Source organism: Vigna unguiculata, chromosome 11 (genome assembly GCF_037176805.1).
Source record: "Vigna unguiculata cultivar grain cowpea cultivar isolate G323 ecotype 2 chromosome 11, ASM3717680v1, whole genome shotgun sequence".
In the NCBI taxonomy this organism is placed as follows: Eukaryota; Viridiplantae; Streptophyta; class Magnoliopsida; order Fabales; family Fabaceae; genus Vigna; species Vigna unguiculata.
In genome coordinates, this window is record NC_140802.1 from 33,404,793 (window position 1) to 33,427,031 (window position 22,239).

General features: G+C 31.5%; 1 protein-coding gene and 2 pseudogenes across 2 annotated transcripts; 1 reads left to right on the forward strand and 2 right to left on the reverse strand.

The window, feature by feature from the left end:
* LOC146881802 (protein IWS1 homolog 1-like) overlaps positions 1 to 22,239 on the forward strand; it is a 33,290-nt pseudogene that overhangs the window by 10,073 nt on the left and 978 nt on the right.
* On the reverse strand, positions 344 to 16,989 carry LOC114170691 (uncharacterized; annotated as a pseudogene). The gene is made up of 9 exons (XR_003601124.2): positions 16,602 to 16,989; positions 16,410 to 16,472; positions 16,082 to 16,161; positions 11,455 to 11,550; positions 2,709 to 2,847; positions 2,001 to 2,504; positions 1,775 to 1,901; positions 1,349 to 1,652; positions 344 to 1,086 (listed from the first exon to the last, which is right to left on the reverse strand). The product of XR_003601124.2 is annotated as an uncharacterized LOC114170691 (transcript).
* Positions 5,382 to 7,675, reverse strand: LOC146881803 (uncharacterized). Its single transcript, XM_085668739.1, has one exon. It carries the CDS (start codon positions 7,615 to 7,617, stop codon positions 6,703 to 6,705), a length of 915 nt encoding a protein of 304 aa, XP_085524865.1. The 5' UTR covers positions 7,618 to 7,675; the 3' UTR covers positions 5,382 to 6,702.

A 22,239-nucleotide genomic window follows, 5' to 3' on the forward strand; every position in this document is an offset into this window, starting at 1 on the left:
TAATTTACCTACGAAAATCTTTGTAGGTAAGTTATCTACGAAAACTGTCGTAGGTAACTATCTCAAACATTCTGCATATGTAAATTACCTATGAAAATCTTCGTAGGTAATTATCTACGACAGCCTTCGTAAGTAATTTACATACGAAACTTTTCGTAAGTAATGTTATAATATTATAAAAAATTTAAAATAATTTTAATTTCTAAAAATTATTATTAAATATTTTAACATATATTGATTGATGTCAGGACTCACATCTAAACTCTACCTGTAAACAATGCAGTAGACAATTTTGTCTACTTAATTATAACTCATAAAAGATTCTAGAATAGAAAATTTAGTAGTTTTATATCATAGACAAGAGAAGTGATGTCTAGACATAAAAGTTGGCCTCCACCTGTAGATCCTACAAACATCCTAGCATTCAAATAACACCTTCAAATATAACAATATAGTTTCCCAAAGGTTTAGCACCATTCATATCATCACACAAAAACATTAAAAACTACAAATATAAAATAAAGTAGATAACACAAATTAAGAAACTAACAAATAATCTACATAGGTCAAGTCCTACAATTACAAACCTAACTAATAATCTGCATAATGAGAAGATTTTTGTCCATTATGGTGGTCCCTCTCCTGAGCATCATCTTGGTTTTGGTCCTCATTTTGTGGTTGTTCATTGATGTCTTGCAAAATGGTTTGTGCATCGGAAGGAAGAAGAGGGAGAACAACAATTACTAGGAATTCTAATTTTCTCTGCAGTCGTTGATTCTCCTCCCTAGATTGACGAAACTCCTCACTAGATTGATGAATTTCTTCTTCCAACCTTATAATCTTTTGTGAATCCATAGCTGTAGAACTAGATGGTTGTTGTGTGAAGGCTTTCCCGGAAAGATGATTTTCATTCAGTTTTCCAACCCCATATACTCGTCCCTTAGGATTTTTGCCATCAACAACAACTAACCAACTATTTTTCCTTAACTTCTCCTCCTTATCAGGGTCCAATGGAGATATTTCTTCTCATTCACCACAAGAAGCAACCTCAGATCTTGCTTGGGAAAATACAGTTTGAAATTCCTCCTGTTATTCAAAAATAGACATATTATATAATGGCAAATCTTTATATTTAAAAAGGAGGAAAGATCTAAGAAGTTAGAGAAAATACATATGTTTGTTTAAATCTGTGATCTACAAAATCACCAGTATTCTTTCGAACATGAGTATGGTGGAAAAGCTCATCAAAATGTACAAGACGACCCAACTGTTCTACTTATAACAAAAACTAATTAATCATGATAAAATAGTAATCAAGTTATATAACAATATTTTTTAATGTACATACATGCGAAGGGCATGCTCATGGATGGTGATTGAGCCACCTATGTGCAAACATCCACCCTTCTTAGATGCTGGATTCTTTTGATTACGAGCACTCTTTGATCGAAACTCGGGTTGGTTCTCTTTGATCGAAACTCGGGTTGGTTCCACTTAGCAAGCAAACTGTTCCATACTCTACCAAACATCCAATAAGGTTTTTTCCCAGTTTTTCTTGCTTCCATGAAGATTTCAAAAAGTCTATGAGAGGCCTTTGTGTTAAAAATCTTTCTAATCTTCTCCTCATGTTCAGGTCTCCAAGTAACCTTTCTCTACATTAAGAGATAATATAGTAGTTAAGATATTGATTATTACAATAAACAATATATGCAAATAAATTAAATATGCTTAATTGAAATTTTTAGTAAAGGGTAGGTTACAAATATAAACTTACCTTGAACCTTTGGAAGAAGACCTCCTTCTCTTCATCCAACATTGCACCCCAAGTCAACCATGGCTCAACATATTGTTTCTTAATTGTCTTTGTGATTGTCTTGGAGGCAACTCTACTTGGGTAAAATCTAAAAATATAAACTTATTGTTGAAAAATATGATGTCAATATGAAAAAAAACCATATAATATAAAAGAAAAGATAATTTCAACTAGTGTTGATTATTACCCATCATTACAAGGTTCAATAATTTCAAGCATCGCACCAACATGAGGGTCATCATCTTCATTTATGGATGGTTCACCTGCTTCTTCGGTAGACATGTGTTGGTCTTCTTGAAGTACATTCTGAATAGATCGGGTGGGTATTGAGGTTTGTGTATCATTTTGTTGAGAGGGGGAAGATAATGATGTCAATCTAGCACCAACACATTGGGAAGCCATAGATGAAGGTGTAGGTTCATTAACATGAGGTTGCACAGGTGAACAATGGGGGGTTGAGAAGGTATGGGTTGGTCAATGGAGGGTTAGGAAGGGGTAGATTCAACTTTTGATGGTTGGGAAGGAATTGGTACAACAATTGAAGTTGTAGAAGGATTTTGTTGTGGTGCTTTTTGTTATGGTAATATAAGAACATATTTTGGTCGTCTTCCCTTCATTGTCCCCTTTCTCCCCTTTTTGGCAATAAGCAAAGATGGTTTAGCAATGTCTTTATTACATCCTGATGACATATCTACAACCACAAATAAGTAGAAAATATTTCTTTTGTTCTCATCATTCCCTTCACACCCGTTTTTGTATCAGAAAATAAGTGACATGCATCTTCTGATTGTGTATCAATCACCATTCAACTATTTTCTTCCTATCATATATAGACATACTTTGTCAATCTTAATATCACATATGATAAAAAATGTGTTAAGATAAATGGGCCAACCTTTGGATTGCTTGTATTGGCTTTGAAGGTGAAGCTTCTTCTAACTGCCACCACTATCATCAACTCTATAATTTGATGTTTTTGCCTTTATTTTCAGCAGTAGAGTTTGGATATGTCCAACCAAATCAATCTTCTCAACCTATGAAAATCACCGCTGATGAATATGATATACAACTTCTACATTTAAGCACCGATGAATATATCTAATTTAACTAATCCTTATCAACTTTTTAATAAAATATTAACACAAATAAATTCAATAGTAAATCGCTCTTCCTTCCATATCAAAGTGAAGTGAATATAAAGTAATTTAAAAATAATCAGCCAAATCAAAATTACTATTTTATCGTATACAAAAATTGATGGAATATGAAAGTAATTCACGTACAAGAATATAATAAATAACTCAGCAAACATCATACAAATACCTTGCTTTCAAAAAAACTTTCAACCCATCCGAATACCAACCTCATTAGCACCAATATATAAACATTTTCTTTCTACTCTAATTATCTCACTCTACATTAACTAGACTTATTCGTGTTTTTTCAATTGATTCCTTTAAGCACCATGCTATCAGATTTTCACTGAGAATGATTCAATCTCAGCAATAATGTTGTTTGAAACAGAACAATTAGTATGAACATTCAAAAAATGTCATAAATTCAGGTCCAACTTTGAAAAGTTTTGGAGAATAACAACTTTTTCTGAACCTTTTTACCATGAATCTATTAAATGATAGGACTAAATCATGCTAAAAGTAAAGTGATTGGTTCTTAATTCCTTTCTAGGAAAAAAATTAAAGTTCAAGTTCAAAATAAGAGTTTTAAAAAGCTTTCAAACCGGAAGTTTTGTTTCTTAGTTCATTAAGTAGTTCTGGTCTAGATGGGAGGGAAGGAGGCTCAAGTATGTGCGCTTAATCTTTAAAAAATATGTGTGTATGTTGTATTCCCCTGTTTTCTTTAATAAAAAATAAACTTCATTTTAATAGGAGTTTTTACCAAAATGTGTTTGGCTATCTCCTTTCAAGGGAAAGTAAAGCTAATAAAGTTACGCCAAGCACTACCTAAGTTATCTTAGGATAATCTTCAGTTTAATAATTAATTTATAAACTTTCCAATGTTTGTAGTAAAAAATTATACATAAGAGACAAAGCAATTCTATGATTGTTATCAACAAATTTTTTCTGCTTATTATAATTTCTATTGAAGTCCAAGAATTACAATGCTTGGTTTTTCTTTATATTCTTTTCACTACTAGCAAAATACTACAACCATAACTGACTAATTTCTACTTGTACTTACCCTATTATTGTTCCAGAAATAGATTATGTCATGACAGTTAAATCTTTAAACCTTTTAACACCATGTTCTAATGCGCTTATGTAGGAATTACTTCCAGTTCAGTTAATTAGTGAATTTGAATGAAACAAGGGAAAATATACACACCTAAGTCCCACACTATGAGCAAATCCAACTGTGAATGAATGGTTTGAGTTTGCCCTTTCCACTAGTTCATAGAGCGTTGCCAATGTCGGATCACCATTCAGTGTTTCCATTCCTATTGCCACGACCCTTTTTTTCTAATCATATGCAAAATTTTCTTAACTTCTAAAACCCACTCTTCCACTCCCCCAGGTCCTCTATCAGTTCCTATATTTTGTAACTGGTTGCAAGTTGGCAATGAATCAGTTCTTTATATTCTGTTTATAATGCAAGTGTTTTGCTAGTATATTGACCTGAGCGTGATTTTACTATATTCATATGTTTAAACATGTTGAATATATCTAATTGACCAATTGATTGAACCTTGCTAAAAAAGTCTCTTTTTTCTTTTAATTGATGGGATACTACTAAAGTTAAATCAGGATATGGAGTGTATCAATTTGATGATAAAAGAGTGAGAGAAGTCTTGTATCAATCTTCTTAGAAAAAAACAAGTACAATGTATCATTTTGCCACCCTCATCTAAAAGTACTTAATAAAAGTCATAAGTTTAACACACAAAAGGAAAATCTAAAAAAAAATTGTCCAAATAGAAATTGGTACAAATCATTGATCTAATTATTGTACGCCTATTCAGAACTATCATCATCCAATTCCATTTCTTCATTGTCTTCTTCTGACTCGTGACCATCAAATTCCCCTTCATCATCTTCTTCTTCCAAATCAAAGTCTTGAATTTCCTCTTCTTCTATGTCTTCTTTTATGGCTTCATCTTCTACTTCAACACCATTTTCTGAATCTTGGAAGCCTAAAATAGGTTCAACTTCTATGATTTTATTGATGTGTGAAACTTGGTCTTCTTGGTAAGGCATATCATCATCTACATCAGTAGCTTCTATGCGACCTCTAGGTTTTGTCTTGATTACAGCACACCATCCACGTTTATCTATTCGAGATGGTGGATATGAGACATAGTATACTTGTCTTACATTGTGATCAATTATGAATGGATCATACGGCACATATCTTTTATCCATCCGAATATCAACAACATGGTATTTAAAGTCCACTCTTGTACCTCTTCGTGATGGATCAAACCAGTCACAATAAAATACAATTACTTTCTTGGGAGTGCTTGAAGTATTGTACTTTATCTTGTATATGTGTTTAATGATCCCATAGAAATCATCTTCACCTTCGTTTGTAAGCCCTTTTACATAAACCCCACTATTTATTATCTTTTTACCTTGACTCCATGCGTCGGTGTGAAACTTATACCCATTGACATATAACGTGTGCCATTGCTTAACCTCAGTAAGGGGACCTAGCGATAAATCTCTCAAGTGTTGGTTTGTCACAAAGGCTCAATGTAAACCTACAGTACAACATAAACTCAATGTCATATTTTATTTATTAAACATTGAAAGTGTAATTTAATTATCAAGTACATACTTGATTCTTGAACCATCTAGGAAAATGAGCATGTACATGACTAGAAGTACTTGAGTCAGGTATTTCCTGAGATTGAAGGAATGACCTATTCAAATAAGTCATTCAGAAGGTTAATTTAATAAAAGAATTAACGTTATTATAACAATGAAACTGATAGTTGGAAAATATTTACTCGAGGTATGGTTTCACTTCTTGGCAATTGATAAACATATGAACGTGGACCGAATCCCATTCTCTTTGTGTTAACCAATGAATTGATGGCTTGCCATAAGGACGAGTTGGTTGGTTGAAGATGGACAATAATGGTTGGTTGGTTTTAACTCCCATTTCATTTCTACTACTTTGCAATGACAACATATAACCTTTGAAATAGTGGGAACAAAAATAAGTTGTTTCTCGGTGTATGTAAGATGCACATATCGATCCTTCAACCCTTGCCCTATTTTTAATTGATCGCTTAGAATCTCCCATAAATCTATAAAAAAAATTGTTTCTTGGTCATGCTTTGTAATCGTTAAATAAATGAATTTTATATGAAATAGATTGATCATATATTACTTTTCAAAAGGATACATCCACCTATATTGCACTGCGCCACCAACTCTTGCAAAGAATTAGTGGAATGTTTTCTTCCATTTGACCAAATCGTCATACCTCAATGTCATAGAGCATAAGTCTTTAAAGAAATGACTTATTTTGATTAGGGGATTTAAAACATGTGTTGGAAATGTACTAAATGCAATAAGAAGTAAGCATTCCATGAACACATGACAATAATAACTTTTCATCCCATGTACCCTTCCCTTTTCAACATCAGCACATCTTGCCAAGTTTGATGAATAACCATCAGGCACCCTGAGTTCTTTTATCCAACAACAAACTAATTTCGCATCCTCTATAGTTAAAGAATAATTGGCTTTAGGCTTAAACATTTTTCCATTAGCTAGCAGTTTCATCTCTAAGTCAGGGCGACTACAATACAAAGCGAGATCCATCCTTGCTTTCTTATTGTCTTTTGTTTTACCACTGACATTCATGACAGTGTTCAATATATTGTCAAAGAAATTGTTTTCTATGTGCATGACATCTAGGTTATGTCATAAGAGATTATCTTTCCAGTAAGGAAGATTCCAAAATATACTTTTTTTCCTCCAATTATGAACCTCGCCATATCCTCGTAATTTCAACAAACGAGGATTTTCTGTGGCCATTGGTAAATCCCTTACTCTTTCCCAAACCAAGTCAGGTGTCATTGTAGTTGGTGGGCCATCAATTTCACCTTTCCCTTTTAAGAAGGCTTTTTTATTCTTTCTAAAGGCATGATCACTATGTAAAAACCTACGATGTGAGTCAAACCAACAATTTTTCCCTCCATTTACTAATGTATAGGCTTTTGAATGCTCCATACAATGTGGACATGCTAATTTACCTTGAGTACCCCAGCCAGACAACATCCCATATACAGGGAAATTTATAGTCCACATTAAACTAGCTCTCATGATAAAGTTCTTCTTTCTTGAAATATCATATGTTTCTACACCAATCCACAACTTCTTTAGATCGTCCATCAAAGGTTTGAGATGCACATCAATTCCTGCCTTTGGATTGCGTGGACCAGGTATTAGACAACTTAAAAACATAAATGGCTTTGTCATGCACATTTCAAGAGGAAGATTGTGCGGGGTGACAATTACTGGCCAACAAGAATAAGGGATTGTTGATTGAATGAATGAGTTAAATGCATTAGAGCATAAACCCAAACGTACATTGTGTGGATCAACTACAAAGTCTGGATGTACCCGATCAAAATGCTTCCAAGCTTCACCATCTGAGGGATGCCATAACACGCCTGAGCTACTTCTATTTTCACGAGGCCAAGACATGTGACTAGTAGTTTCCATTGATGCAAACAATCTCTGCAACCTTGGAATTATAGGTAAATAGAACATTGTTTTCACTGGAACAAGCTTTCTTGTGTTTGCTCTTGTGTTTCGATCATGATACCTTGGCATTCACAAAATTTGCAATGTATAAGTGCTCCATCATTTTTCCCATATTCATTGTCGTAAAACAACATGCAACCTTGTATACAACAATCAATCCTTCTAGCAGTCAATCCAAGCTTTGATACTAAACGTTTAGCATCATAGTAATTTTTAGGTAAAACTTTATTCATCAGTGTTACATCTAGAAGAATTTTTGCTATAAAATCTAGACATTCGTTAGGGACATTCCAATTCGACTTACATGCTAAAATTCTAACACAGATTGATAATTTAGACTCTGATGATCCTTCAAATAATGGTTCATTTGACTCGACTAACAGATTATAAAATCGTTGAGTTGCTTCATTCGGAGGCTCTTCAAAGTTTTATTTCAAATTACTCATGTTGTCTAAGAGCATCACACAACATGTCATGCATTGAGTTAAATGTTTGTCCTTCAGTCACATGTATACGACTTCCTAAACCATTGTCAACATGATGGGGAAATATTCTCTATAGCTTCCCCGTGATCAATCCAAATAAAGTAGTCAGGCATAAAGCCATGCTTATAGAGGTGGAGCTTGATTGTTTGAACATCATAAATCCTTGTACACTCACATTTAATGCATGGGCATTTAAGTTGTCTTTCATTAACATAACTTTCTTGTTGAGAGGCTATTTCGACAAACTCTTCAACCCCAGCTATGAAAGTAGGTTTCAAACCTCTTCTACCTTTATACACCCTATCATACATCCAACCACGACTTGAGAGAAATGAAGTCATGATCTGTGTATTTAAAGAAGTTGCGTATATATCAGATCACAATGTTCAAATCATTCCCTACCCATTTGAATATCTTTATGTTAACTATCTTTATGCTAATCATCAATAATTAGCATCGATATAGTATAACATAAACCTCTAAGAACCTAAGGATGGATTGGTTTTTAGAAAATATTAACAAAAGATGAAATCAAATATTCATCGTTGATGAAAAAGTGGTAACTTGTCAAAAAATAAATTAAAATGGATATTGATTGTTGAAATTTGAACTGCAACAAGTAGCAGAATCATTCAAACTTCTTGGAAGGTTAAATTTTACATGTTTTTCACACACACTACTTTGATCATTTTGTTCTGTAACAATAGTTGAGTAAATAATTTTGCAATTACTATTTTAGCTAGTTTTATGTTGTTTGTTCTGTTTTACTAAGATGATTCTAAGTGCATAGTTAGATTCTAAGTTTTTGTTTTGCTTTCGTAAATACTTGCATATTTGGTTTTGATTGATGAATTTGGACATGTTAGTGGTTGTTTTTGGTTGATTTTAGTAGTGTTAGGTCTGTTTTAATTTATAGGTTCATTCTAGTTGTTAACTAGTATAATAGTTTAACCTTTTGGGTTGTAAACTGGACAAATTTTAGTCTATAGATGGTATTTTGAATTTTTCATTGTTTTCAATAGTTACCTTAAATTCTACTCTCAGTTTTCTATTTTAAACTTGTAAATGAATTAGTTTAGATAGATTACAACTTTTGTTCCATGCTTAGCTTATTTTGCTGTTTTGTTGTTTAAAAAATTGCATTTCTAGGTTCTTATAATAAGATTTTATTTATGTTATTATTTTGCATATTTGGCTTTATTTTTACCTTTCTGTTATTGTTTTAGTTGCTTAGTATTTCCATTTATTAGTTTAGTTCAATTCTTAGTTTTAGCCTATTTTAGCCTAGTCTTAGGGTGCTATTTTAGGTTTTCAGTAATCAAATTTTGATTTTCTTGTACAATTTGATTTTTGAGTTGATTTCTATCTTTCTTTATTCGTTTTAAACTTGCATACATTTTACCTCTGTTTTTACTTATCTATACATATTTGAATATTTCCCATTTTACTAGTTTTAGTTCTTGAATTGTAGGTGATAGATCGAGTGTCTAATTTGAGCAGATAGCTTTCTAGTGATATTTGTACAGTTCCATACATTGATTTAACTAATTTTTACATGAATTGCAAATAACAGTTTTGAAAAAAATGAACCTCGAGAGCTTTGAACCTGAATTTTTTTCTTCTGTATGCATTCATTAAAATGGCATTCTAGGCCTGGCATTATTTCTCTTCATAATTGATCATTAAATGTGCATTCTTGATGTTATATAGGCCTTTTTGAATTGATTCATTTGCCAAATATAACCTAACTTGGACAATTTTCCCTTGCACCCTTTTTTGAGCGTATTTTGAACTTTTATTATGAATTTTTAGCTTATTAGCACCTTGGACCCGTAAAACCATGTTTATACATGGTTCTACAACTGTGAGGTGAATTAGGCTAAGTTATGGGACATTGTTGAGTTCAAGTGCGAGTGTATTATTGATAAAGAGGCATATGTGACTGAGTTGGTTGCTGAAATATCTTGTGAATCAGTGAAATGAGAGCAAAAACTGGAACAAAATGAGAAAATTCTAATGAAGAAGAAAAATATGAAAAAGATGGAAAAGTGGAAAAAAATTAAAAGAAAAGAAACTAAAGATAAAAGGTGATGAGAGTGGAGAAAATAAGTGTGCTAGATTTTTTTCTACACTTGAACTCGCATTATGCCACCTACATTCATCGCATTATCACTTATTCCATCTCACTTCAACACTAATCTGTGAGGTTGATGTTGTTTTATGCCAATAAGTTTTGATTGTTCATTACTTAATATCATTGCTTGGAGTTTTTTTTATTGACTAGATGTTTTGTAGCTTGAATTAAAGCATTTTGCTATCACGTGCAGTTTTTAGTTAGAAAAGTAGGATGAGTCAAGTGTGTAAAATTTTTATTGGGAGATTTGTTTCTGTTTTTAGAAAGTGAGTTGCTTTTCTTTTTATTTTTCCCTAAGTGTGTGCAATTGTTCAAGTGTGAGGGTGTGATAATTTTCTAATTTTTCCACTTTTTTTTGTCCATTTGCATTCATTTTGGGTTGGTTAAAGTGTTTAATTCATAGTTTTTAGCTTAAATTTAGTTTGGAGTGTCATATTCTTAGTTTTTTCTTAATTTGTGTTAATTAGTTTTGGATCGTAGTAGTTTAGCCTAGTTGTTAGTTGTTTAGCTTCATTAACCTATACTAGAATAGTGTAGTCTAGTTTTGGTCATAACATTTACTAATTTCAGCATCCTAGTTCTAGAATCAATTTGAGTAGCTAGTTACTCTTAGTTTCTATTTTTTTATTTTGTTAGTTCTATAATTCTACATTATTAGCCTACTTATAGTATTTTTACATCTTAGCTTAGTTTAGTATAGCACAAACTGATTTCTAGTTAGCTTAAGTAGTTTAGTTTAGATTAAGGTTAATTTGTATGCATTTGGAGAGTTTTATTGTGTCATAAATCTAGTTTAGTCTAGTTAGTGACCTAACTTAGTCTAGTTTGAGTAGTTTTGAATAAATAGTGTTTCTAACCAGCAAAGAGGTGCAATGAAGTTGATACAAGATTAGTGATCAAGAGAACAAAGTGAAACCAATCAGAAAAGAGGTGATATCTGCACTAGTTTTGGCAAAAATCCACATAATTTATTTTATAGTTGACTTTTGCATTGAAGCTCAAATGGATATGCCAACAGTAGGGGAGGCTAATGGACATCAAAGTACATTTGTGCTGAGCTATAGCTGTCAAAACACACCAGTCTTCATTTACACTTGAATAATTAACTAGTCTAGTTATACATTACTTAGTTGAATCTTATTTTTATAGTTTTAGGAGTTAGAATAGTTAACCATGTAGTTTTACTTGAGTTTTGTAGTAGTTTGGATTGTTTTACTTATAAATAGTAACAAATGGATGTAAACCAAAAATAAGAGATATTAGTCAAAAAAGTCAGCAATGTAGTACCTTAAAGAAATTTTATCAAGAGAGTGTGACTTCAGGACCAGAACTTTAACCTTCTCACCAACAAAAAACCAAGCTAGGACCTTAGATGGTGCAACTCTGTCCACAAAAAGAAAAGGGATAGATAAGTGCATGAGTATCAAAATTATGATCTAAGAAAAATTGACACACCTAGGACATATAACAGTAATTAATTACAATCAACTTTTTATATATCAACTTACAATAAAACTTTCCTATACATATACAAACTATAAATCAAACCCTATCCTATACATCTTATGGGCCGCCAGGCGGTGTAAGACCCATGAAAATTAATTAATTAAATAATTAATTAATTAATAAATGCGGGTAGAAAGAGTCTTTAGGGCATTAATTATTGTTTGATGTGATGTGGAAAGTACTAGCTCAAGTGGTTGAGAGTACTTTGATTGTGTGAGGAGGACATGGGTTCGATTCCTATGTATGCCAATTATGTGTTGTTGTTTTATTATTGATTTTTAATAATATGTATGAGTATTGAAATGGTATTGTAAGCTTATCATGATTAGAGTGTATCACGAAACATGATTGGTTGAATTGGTTATGCACTTGAATGGTGCCTAAGTGGTCATGGGTTCAAACTTGGTTGGGAATGAAATTGGAACTTTATTTTTAAAAGTGTAGTTTTGGAGGGAATATGAGAGGGCAAAAGAAAACTTAAAAGGGGAAGCTAAGAGGGGCTGGAAAACATCCTATAATGACCCCTAAATGAGAATTAAACACACTAAAAAGCCATCATAAAGACACCTATAAAAGCCACACACTAAAAAGCCATCATAAAGACACCTATAAAAGCCAAATTTTAGGTAGAGGGAAGGGTTTTGGCAGTGTGGTGAACTGGTGTGGAGAGGAGAACGAAATTAGGGTGTGCAAAGGGGTGGAGGCAAAAGCAATTGTGAATCAAGGGTCTCTCAACTTTGATCACTAATTCCAAGTTAGGGGAGCTGTCCTTATGCGCTTAAATTGATTGACATGTGTTATGGTTTTGGGTCAATGTTGTTTCAATTGATTTTTGTTTGGCATGAAATTCGTGTATTATGTGTGGTGATTGAAAGTTTAATTGATTGATGTTGTGCGCATAATCCTATAACGCATTATATTTTTGGGAATGAGGGTTTTTGGTAATGAATGGATGTGGATACCTAAGTTTTGTATTTTGTGTAGACTAAATGAATATAAAACATGATTCTGGAGTTGATTTGCCATTACATTGTGTCGATCATGTTTTAGTAGTGTTTTGGTATTGGATTTGGTGAACTGAGGGCGCGAACAGAGACAAAACCCTAGAAGTCTCGCCCAAGCGAGTCCATCTCGCCTAAGCGAGAATTGCAGAACTACGTTTCTGATTTTTGGGTCTTGCTGCTCGTTTAGGCAGTTGTTGCAATGTTGAGCGAGTGATACTCTCGCTTAGGCGAGAGTGGCTCGCCTAAGCGAGATTGCGACGAGACCGGGTAGGTTGAGCGTGACTTCTCACCCCAAGCGAGAGGTTTTGGGGTTCTGAGCGACAAACATGCTCGCTTAGGCGAGAATGGCTCGCCTAAGCGAGGTCTCGATGAGAGTTGATGGTTGTTTGATTGCATCCTCGTTTAGGCGAGGTGTGTGTTGTTTTTGAGCGATGGTATGGCTTGCCCAGGCGAAAGGATCTCGCCTAAGCGAGATAACGGGATGATGCTATTGTTTTAAGCTCGCTCAGGCGAGGTGAGCTAGCCTAAGCGAGACTGAGGGCTTAGCTTGGGCGAGAGTCCCTAACTTAAGCGAGTTATGCAAATTGCAATGTTTTGTGTGCTTGCGTGTGATGTTTGGCTACTCTTTCCTAGGTATAGGAAGTATATACATGTGGTTGTGGTGTTTGGGCTTGACGGACTAAGTCCAATAGGGGTTTGGGATGTGCTTGAATGGTTGAACGCATGATGGGCATGGAACTGGTTGAGTTCCTGTCGGCTACTATTGGGCGAGGAGCCTTTAGTATGGTGATTACATGCGTTGGACGCATGATGGGCAAGGAACTGTGATGTTCCCGTCGGCTACTATTGGGCGAGGAATCCATAGTATGGTGATTGCGTGCGTGCCAAGGTCCAAGTCGAGAAGGCTTGGATGATTTACTACAGACGAGGAGTCTGTAGGGCAGGACTATGAGCGGGATAGGCTCATAGGGTTGAACCACGAATGAGTTAGTTTCGTGGGAGCACAGTGAAGTCCCAAAACCTAGTTCATGTATATGACTCATGAAGGACTATGAGGTCATGGTTGGGTAATTTGAAAATCATGAAATTTTAGTTATGTTATTTTGGGATGGGCGGCATATTTATTTCATGTATCTGCTTATATATTGTGCATAGCTCACCCTTTCTGTGTGTGTGTGGCGATGATCGGATAACTCGTTATCCGGGAGCAGATGATTTGACAGGTGGGCCAGGAGATGCATAGACTTGGAGCAAGGGACAGCAGGGGATTTTGTTTATATGTTATTATTTTGATTTTGAGATAAATATGTAATCCTTTGGGAGCCATGTGAATATTATTTTAGTTTTATAAATTATGGACTCCCGTTTTTATTACATGTGTATTAAAGTTTTAAATTTCCCGTGTTTGTTTGGGAAATGGTATTATATTAAATGAGGCATTTATTTTTATTTCCTATTTTAATTATTAAATATTAGTAATATTCCTTAGGGATGTTACAGGCGGCACGTCAGTTCCTGGGAAAAACCTAGGTCCTACAATGCCTTTGGACACCACTCTGTGTAACCTTATAAATTTAGAAATTTATGTGCGAACCAAAGGTTCATTCCTATTTTAATTCCAGCTGCATACACAACCAAAACCCCATTTTATTCATCCAACCAAAACGTCAATGATTCCCAATCTTATAACAATTCATATTCATTCACCCATTTAACATGAAGTTCTCACTCTTCATGGTCATATCCTAATTCAATATACCAGAACCCAAAATTAATTAACAACATAATTTCACGAATTTATATCACATATCACATTGATCGGAAAATCACCATCGTCACAGAAACCCCAAAATAAACCTCACGGCACAACACGTACAGAAACCAAAAACACCACAAATCACTACGTGTCGCCTAACAGGTCTCCTTCACCAACAGACAGATCATAGCATAACCCAGTAAATTGGGCCAACTAAGATGCGTCGCCTGGTGACACACTCACGACCGCCAGGCGGTTTCTGGGCAAAAACCCAGAAACTACGAAAAACAACGTCAGAAGGGGGGGAAATCATGCAGTTATACATGGCAACACATAATCATTCAAACACGAAATATAACACAAGAAAAAACTCTCCTAACCTGTATTCCTTGCTCCAAATTCGAAATTGATGTGTGTATTCAACCCAATAACTTTCTTAATCTTTGTTTCCAACCCTCTAGACTGCCTCTCTTGGCTGCTAGGGTTCCTCAACCCTTTCATATTCATGCCAAAGGAAAATTTGGCAAAAAAGAGAGTAAATTTGTTCTTATTTTAAGGTTTGAACCCATAACCCATCAATTACCAAGTCAAGTGTACAACCAATTCAACCAATTCATATTTGTGATAATTCCTATAATTTTAGGATTACATTATCACGTCTCACATTCAAATATATCAACAAAAGGATGTACAAATCAAAATGGCATACAATTGGCATACATAGGACTCGAACCTAAGTCTTTTTAACATAACTAAGTACTCTCAAACATTTAAGCTAGTACTTTTCCACGTCATAACACTCCGCATTAAATGTCTTAAAAGGCTTCCATTACCCGCATTTATTAAATAATTATTTAATTAACTATTTAATTTTTCTCGGGTCTTACAAGTCGTAGAAAATTAAAGAAAAAGCATTGAGAAAACTAAATGAAGACACAATCTTACTTCATCATCCTTTCATTCATTGGAAGGGATTTACACAATTGATAGACTGAAGAGCCAATCACACAGTAGCCAGAGTAACAACTCAAATTGGCATAATTATAAGATTCAGTACAGAAATTGAATCATGGACCCAATGTCTACTTATGATAACTAATGCAACCCAAAGCCAAAAAAACCTGCATTTTGTGTAGAGGAAAGAATAATTATACATTGACAAAAAGCATTGATCTTACTTAGTGAGGAGAGAAAAGCTATTTTATTTATTTATTTCTTCTTATATGTCCTTTGCCATTGAATGTGAAGACGGATAGAATAAGGAGACAGAACAAAGGTGCAAACTTTGGAGATTGAACTAGAACTAGGTTAAGTTGCTACTAGATAGTAATATTCAATTTATATCTCTACAAGTTTGTTCCATAAACTTATGATTATAATGATTTGTGATCAATTCCTGGTTTAAAATTATTACTATCAGATTTATGTGTATGGAATACAATATTACGAATTAACTCTATGTATGTCAAAATATTTTTCATTGTGTCTAAATCTTATGATTCAATAGGTAAATATGGTTTCAACCCATCTAAGCAATTAGCTCAACCCTATTCTCTTCTAATTATTACTCAGCTCCATAAAATCAAGAAAGTAGAAAGCACTGTTTACTAAATTTTCAGATGCAATTAGTACATCATAAGTGGCGTACCTGTTTATAGATTCTATAAAGCCTATTACATGATCTCTAAGATGCCTAAAGCGATGTAGACCACTGAGCTCATCTCCATCCTGCAAAAGTTATAGGAAATGAACAAGATAAATTAGAACAAAATGTTTTCTTTAACTGTCAAGAATCCCATCATGCTATGTCATAAACAGTCTACCAAAAAAACTACCCAAGTTCAACATAGTGACTAATATCAGCTAAGCATTAATCTCTAGTCTGATCAAGCTAAGTTAAAAACAGTATCCATCCCAAGACCATCATTTACAAGCAAACACATCTACACCATATTGCACAATGATTAAAGGAATACCAGTAAATGTTGCAAATCATCAAGCATACACAGCGCCTCAGCACAATATGCAAATGCAACAACCTGTATCACAGCAAAACCACATCAACTTGAAAGCCTAAAAAATAACTCAAACAAAACTAAAATAATAAAGAAAATGATTAGCCACCAACATACATCCCCAAAACGTAAAACCCTAAACCCATCACTTACAATTCTTGCCGAATTCGTGGAGGTTTCTGATTCCTTATTGTGCACAAAGTTATGGTTTGTGAAGGGGGTTTTGCTTTGTGAACATGAACGTCGTTTTGGACAGGGTTGGAGCATGAACCTCAACCTCGTTGGGACGCATTGCTGCCACGGAGTCACATCGCCTGAGTCGACGATGAAGGTCGACTCTTCTGCGTGGGATGGAGGTTGCTGCCAATTTCTTGTGTTTACGACGAAGTGTGGAGGTTTTCGGTGACTGTGGAGGTTTTCGGTGACAGTGGAGGTTTTCGGTGATAAAGTGTTTTCGGTGGGTGTGAGGGTTCGAGAGTGAGCTGAGGTGACAGAGGGTTTGAGAGTGAGGTGAGGGTTCGCGAGTGAGGTGAGGTTTCGAGGTTTCTTTCTAACTTAGAAAAAAAGAGTTGTCTAGGTAATACACAGTAAGTTTAAAATATTATATTTTTAATAAAAATAATATAATTTTTACATATGAAATATTTTCGTAGATAAAGTTTTTTAAAATAATTTATATATATATTTTTTATGATATTTGTTATCTACGCTGAATTTCACAGGTAACACTTCGTAGAAATCTTTTCCACCAAAGTGAGTCATGATTATCTACGAAATTTTCGTATGTAATTTACTTTTCTTTTACCTACGAACTATTATATTATTTACGACAACTCTTCGTATATAAAATAAAATTATCTACGAAAAATATTTCGTAGATAAACTTTCCTAGATAATGGCCAATTTTCTTGTAGTGACATGAATACCATCAAATCTCCTTTACTTCATTAACGAAGGCATGATTCCAAAGCAATGACTCCAAGTAGTTCAACAAAGCTTCAACAAATCTTTATGAGACACACCACCCAGGCTTTAGATGTCAACAATTTATGCTTATCTTTAGGAGAATGTGTAATATATAATGTCTAAAAAATATGTAAACTTAATTAATTTAGTATGATTATTATAAACTTACCTCAAACTATTTTCATCTACTTGCATCAAGACTTTCCAGATTATAAGTATGAAACTTCAAATAATTCTTTTTACCTGTGGTAACTAAATTGTATCACCGTATACTCAAGGGTGGTTCAAGAGTTTTGAAGTCCTAAAGCAAACTTAAAATATGAGGTCTTTTATTTAAAATTTATTTTTCTAGCTTTATTTTATGCAAAACTATTTATTAAATTTTCATGATTAATTTTATTTAACATTTTCTTTTTCAATAGATAATAGAACTGATTCGTCTAATCTTTCTTGGGACATTGTTGATCTTAAATAAGTTTTTATTATCTTTAGCTTTGAGAAACTTCTTTCAACTGAAGCAACTGACACGAAATTGTTAACATTATCTTAATTACTAATTACATCTCTTTCTCTATTGTTGCTTTCACCTATATCTATATTGTTATTATCTTATTCATTCAAAGAGCACTCACTTGTATTTTCTAATTCATTTTTCTTATTTATTTTTATAAATTTATTCATAGCTCCTTCTTATTATGCAATTAATGCCTTAATTCTTCTCTTTTTTTCGAACTTATTAATAACCTGATTCAAATTTTCTAGTTGACATATTTATATATTTTTATATGAAATAATAATATATAAAATACTATTAAAGATATGTATATAAAATGAATGAATTAAAACAATAAAATCTGGTTCTGGTTGTCAAGCAAGTAAACTTGATAGCAGACTTATAGTATCTTAAAATCTCAAACCTCTTTCTCCTTTTCAACTCCCAACTCTTTCACAAATTTATAGAGTTTATTTCAAGATTAATCATTAATGAAAATAATTGAAAAAAATTATTGTTCTTCAATAGTAAGTGGGCAAGATATATGAAAAAAAAAACTCTTGAAACCTGTAAATCGAAGAGTACTGAAAAACAAAATTGGGCAGAAGAAATGCAGTTCTAAATCTAATACAAATCTAAAACAAAATAAAAATAAAAGCAATGCAAATAGAAAGAAAAAACGTACTAACAAAAAATGAGGATGGAAATATTGTTGTTACACACGGACAACATGATATTCAAGATGAGGAGATTCAAGAAATATAATATGCTAAAATACTCAAAAAAATGGAGAGGCATAAGAAGTCAGAGAGAAATAAAAGAAAAAAATATAATACAAATGGATTATAATAGAATAAAGATATCGCTAATCATTCTACTTTTCGTAAACAAAATTATAATTTACTAAAAAAAGTTTTAACTCATTAATTATCAAATTATCATTTTTAATACTAATAAATATCAGACAATAATAATTTAATTAAATTTTATTTTTGAACATAAACTTATAATTAATTTAATAAAACTATATTAATAATAATTTTTTTGGGAAACCTTTTTTTTCTTAAACCTAATTTTATAATTAATTCAATAGAGGTATATTAGTATTAAAAAAAATTTTGAAGTCTTATTTTGTTGGAGCCGTAAAGTGAGTGCTTTACGCACTTTATCCTTCAATCGACCCTGCATGTAATTAAGATTGTAAACAAGGATATGTATAAACTTCCAACTGTTTTTCGTTCTTACCAATAAAAAAGGATATTATAATACTCTTTTTTTGAAGTATGAGGGGAACACTTGAAGTTGCTTTATCAATAAATTCAAAATAATGACATGTCATCTTACCTAGACATTCTAGTGTGAAATTGGGTGAAATACTACTAATTTAAATTTTAAATATCAAGATGCATTTAGAGAATTTGTATATTTGAAAGAATGTGGTGAAAGGGTTGTGGAAAAGAAAGAAGAAAAGAGTTGAAAGTCCTTCGTGCTACAAAAGTTAAGAATCCATTCTCATTGCATTTACTCATCTCTGATAAGTATTTTGTCACATGACAACACTGAGATTACTTGAGTTGTTAGTATATTTTTAGTTTAGTATTAAATAATGACTTATATTTTAAGTTTATTATTAACAAAATTTTAGATGTATTTATTTACAAAGTTGTTTAACAAAATTTATAATTATTTATTATGCAATATAATTAGACTATTAATTTTCTAAATATTGTAAAATTATTAATATTATTATTATTATCATGAAAATAATTTTAAATACAATAAATAATTAAATTTATTATTATGAAAATAATAAATATTTTTTTCTCTGAATTTTAAAAATTAAAATTAAAATAATAAAATCTCTAATAGGTATTAAATGATAATAAAATACAATATATTTTTGTAGCTATTTTTAATTATCAAAATATGTTACAATACTATATAATAAAAGTAATTTTTGTGATGATTCTTAACTCTAATAATTTTTTTTCTTATATAGCAATACTAACAACTTTTAAATTTCTTTTTTATCTCAAACGGTTTTTAATACGTGATTTTGATAATTAGTTTAATTGTAAAAAATTTATTATAATTATTTTTAACCATTAAAATATGTAATTTTAATCTTACAAGTATTAAATAAATAACTATATATATAGTGTTATTTCTATTTATTTTATTAAATATTAAACAACTTACAAGTACAATAACTTTGATTAATTTTCTTCTTTTAAATTCTATGATTTTGAGTAAAATGTATACATTCTTACAAACATTTTTCTACGACAATTTTTTTTTCTAAGTTCTATTTTTAATCTAAAATCTTAAGAAAATAATAATTATCTTATTTAATTTTTTAAATAATAATTAATATTCATGTAATAGAATTAAATTTTATAATTGAGAATTCATTTTTAATTTCTAATATTCACTCGTGTAGATGTATATTTGAAAAACTAAAAGTAATATTGTCAACATCCAATTACGTCGGGATGAATAAATCTATTTTCGGAAAAAAAAAATTAAAAAAATGAAATGTTTTATAGTTAATGGTGAATAAAAAAAACTGAAATATTTTTTTTTCAAATATTTTCAAACTTTCATTTTAGTAAAAAAAGAAAAAAAAAGATAAAAAAAAGAAAAAAAATAAGGAAGAGTCTAATTTGTTTTTAATTATCACACCCTTTCTCATGAGTCCAACAACCCAACGTATCTCCTACATTTGTTCTTGTTAGATAAAATAGTGATATGATTGTAAAATAGTGATATGATTGTAATAAGTAGAAGCAATATCTCTTATAATGATTCAAATCAATATTACTGATGATGATTGATATTATGCTATGATTTGCTACGATTTGATTAATTTCTTCTTTATATTGTTCATCATAATTAAGGTTGAGATTGCATTGATATTGCAATGTATTAATGTCATATTAGAAAGGATCGAAAAAACAGAAGAAAAAAAATATTTTCTACACTTTTATCTTTCTCATTATCACTCACAAAGTCACACCTTCTTTTTATCTCTTTTGGGAGGAGAGCAAAATTCTTATCAAAGGAGATAGGAAGAAGAAAAAGAAGAGAGAGAATGTAGTTATAATGTTGGGAACAAAAGAAGGAGATTGATAAAGAAGAAAAGGAACCGAAAAGTTCAAAAGGTATATTAGTGCCAATATTTTTTATTTATGCATTCCCAAATTTTCACTATATTTTTTTTAACATTGTACGTTTTTTTATGTACACCTAATTGTGACCTTCTTTTTATTTATCTTATTCTAAAAATCATAACAAAAAATAGTTTTCCTCATTTCTTTTAGTGTTTGTCCAATACCAATTTTCAATTTTTTTCTTTAGAACATATAAAAAAATATATAAAAAAACTAAAATTAAAAATAGTTTTACTTGTTTACTTTGTAGTGTCTGTTCAATCGTTCATGTCTCATGACACTCATTCCCAAATAATTAAAAATATAAAAAAAACATAAAAGAGTTTTTAAAATTATAAAAAAATAAAAAATCAAATCTTTTCTCAAATAAGTTTTTCATTATATTTTAGATGATTATTTTTATCAGGAAGGATGATTTAGAATCTCATTTTATTTTTTTCATTATGTAGATAGACCTAGAGCATCATGATAGAAGGGAACAACTAAAAAATGGTAGCATTGGAAATGACGGCTTTCTCATGTGACTAATTTGATTTCTTGATAGAACATAAAATACCCCCTAAAATATTTGTATCCTACTCATAATTTGAACATTTTACTATGGAAAGTAATCATGCTTTTATCAAAATCTGATGAAGAAATTAATATAAATAGAAAACTAGCAGCAGAACTGGGTAACAAATGGGTATACTCATTTAAGTCTACATCCCATCTAAATTCATATTAGAAAAAAGAAAAAATTCTTAGACATACATACATACATACATATATATATATATATATATATATATATATATATATATATATATATATATATATATATAATATAATATAAAATATGAATAAAATAAAATAACATGTTCTTTGATATAACATATCTCTTATATCTATCATATATCTCATATTTTCATAATCCTTACAAATTCTCAACACCCATACTATTACATAATATAATTATATGATATTCTATATAGTAATTATATGACTCTTAAATTTTCTAAGTTCACGTCCTAATTAAATATGCATCAAACTCTAAAAATGAATATGCAGACTTAAGCGAACGTTTAATGTATTTTATTGAATATATTGTTTATTAAAATTGACAAATTGTTTATTGACACACACCTACACACACGCACACACACACACACGCACACACACA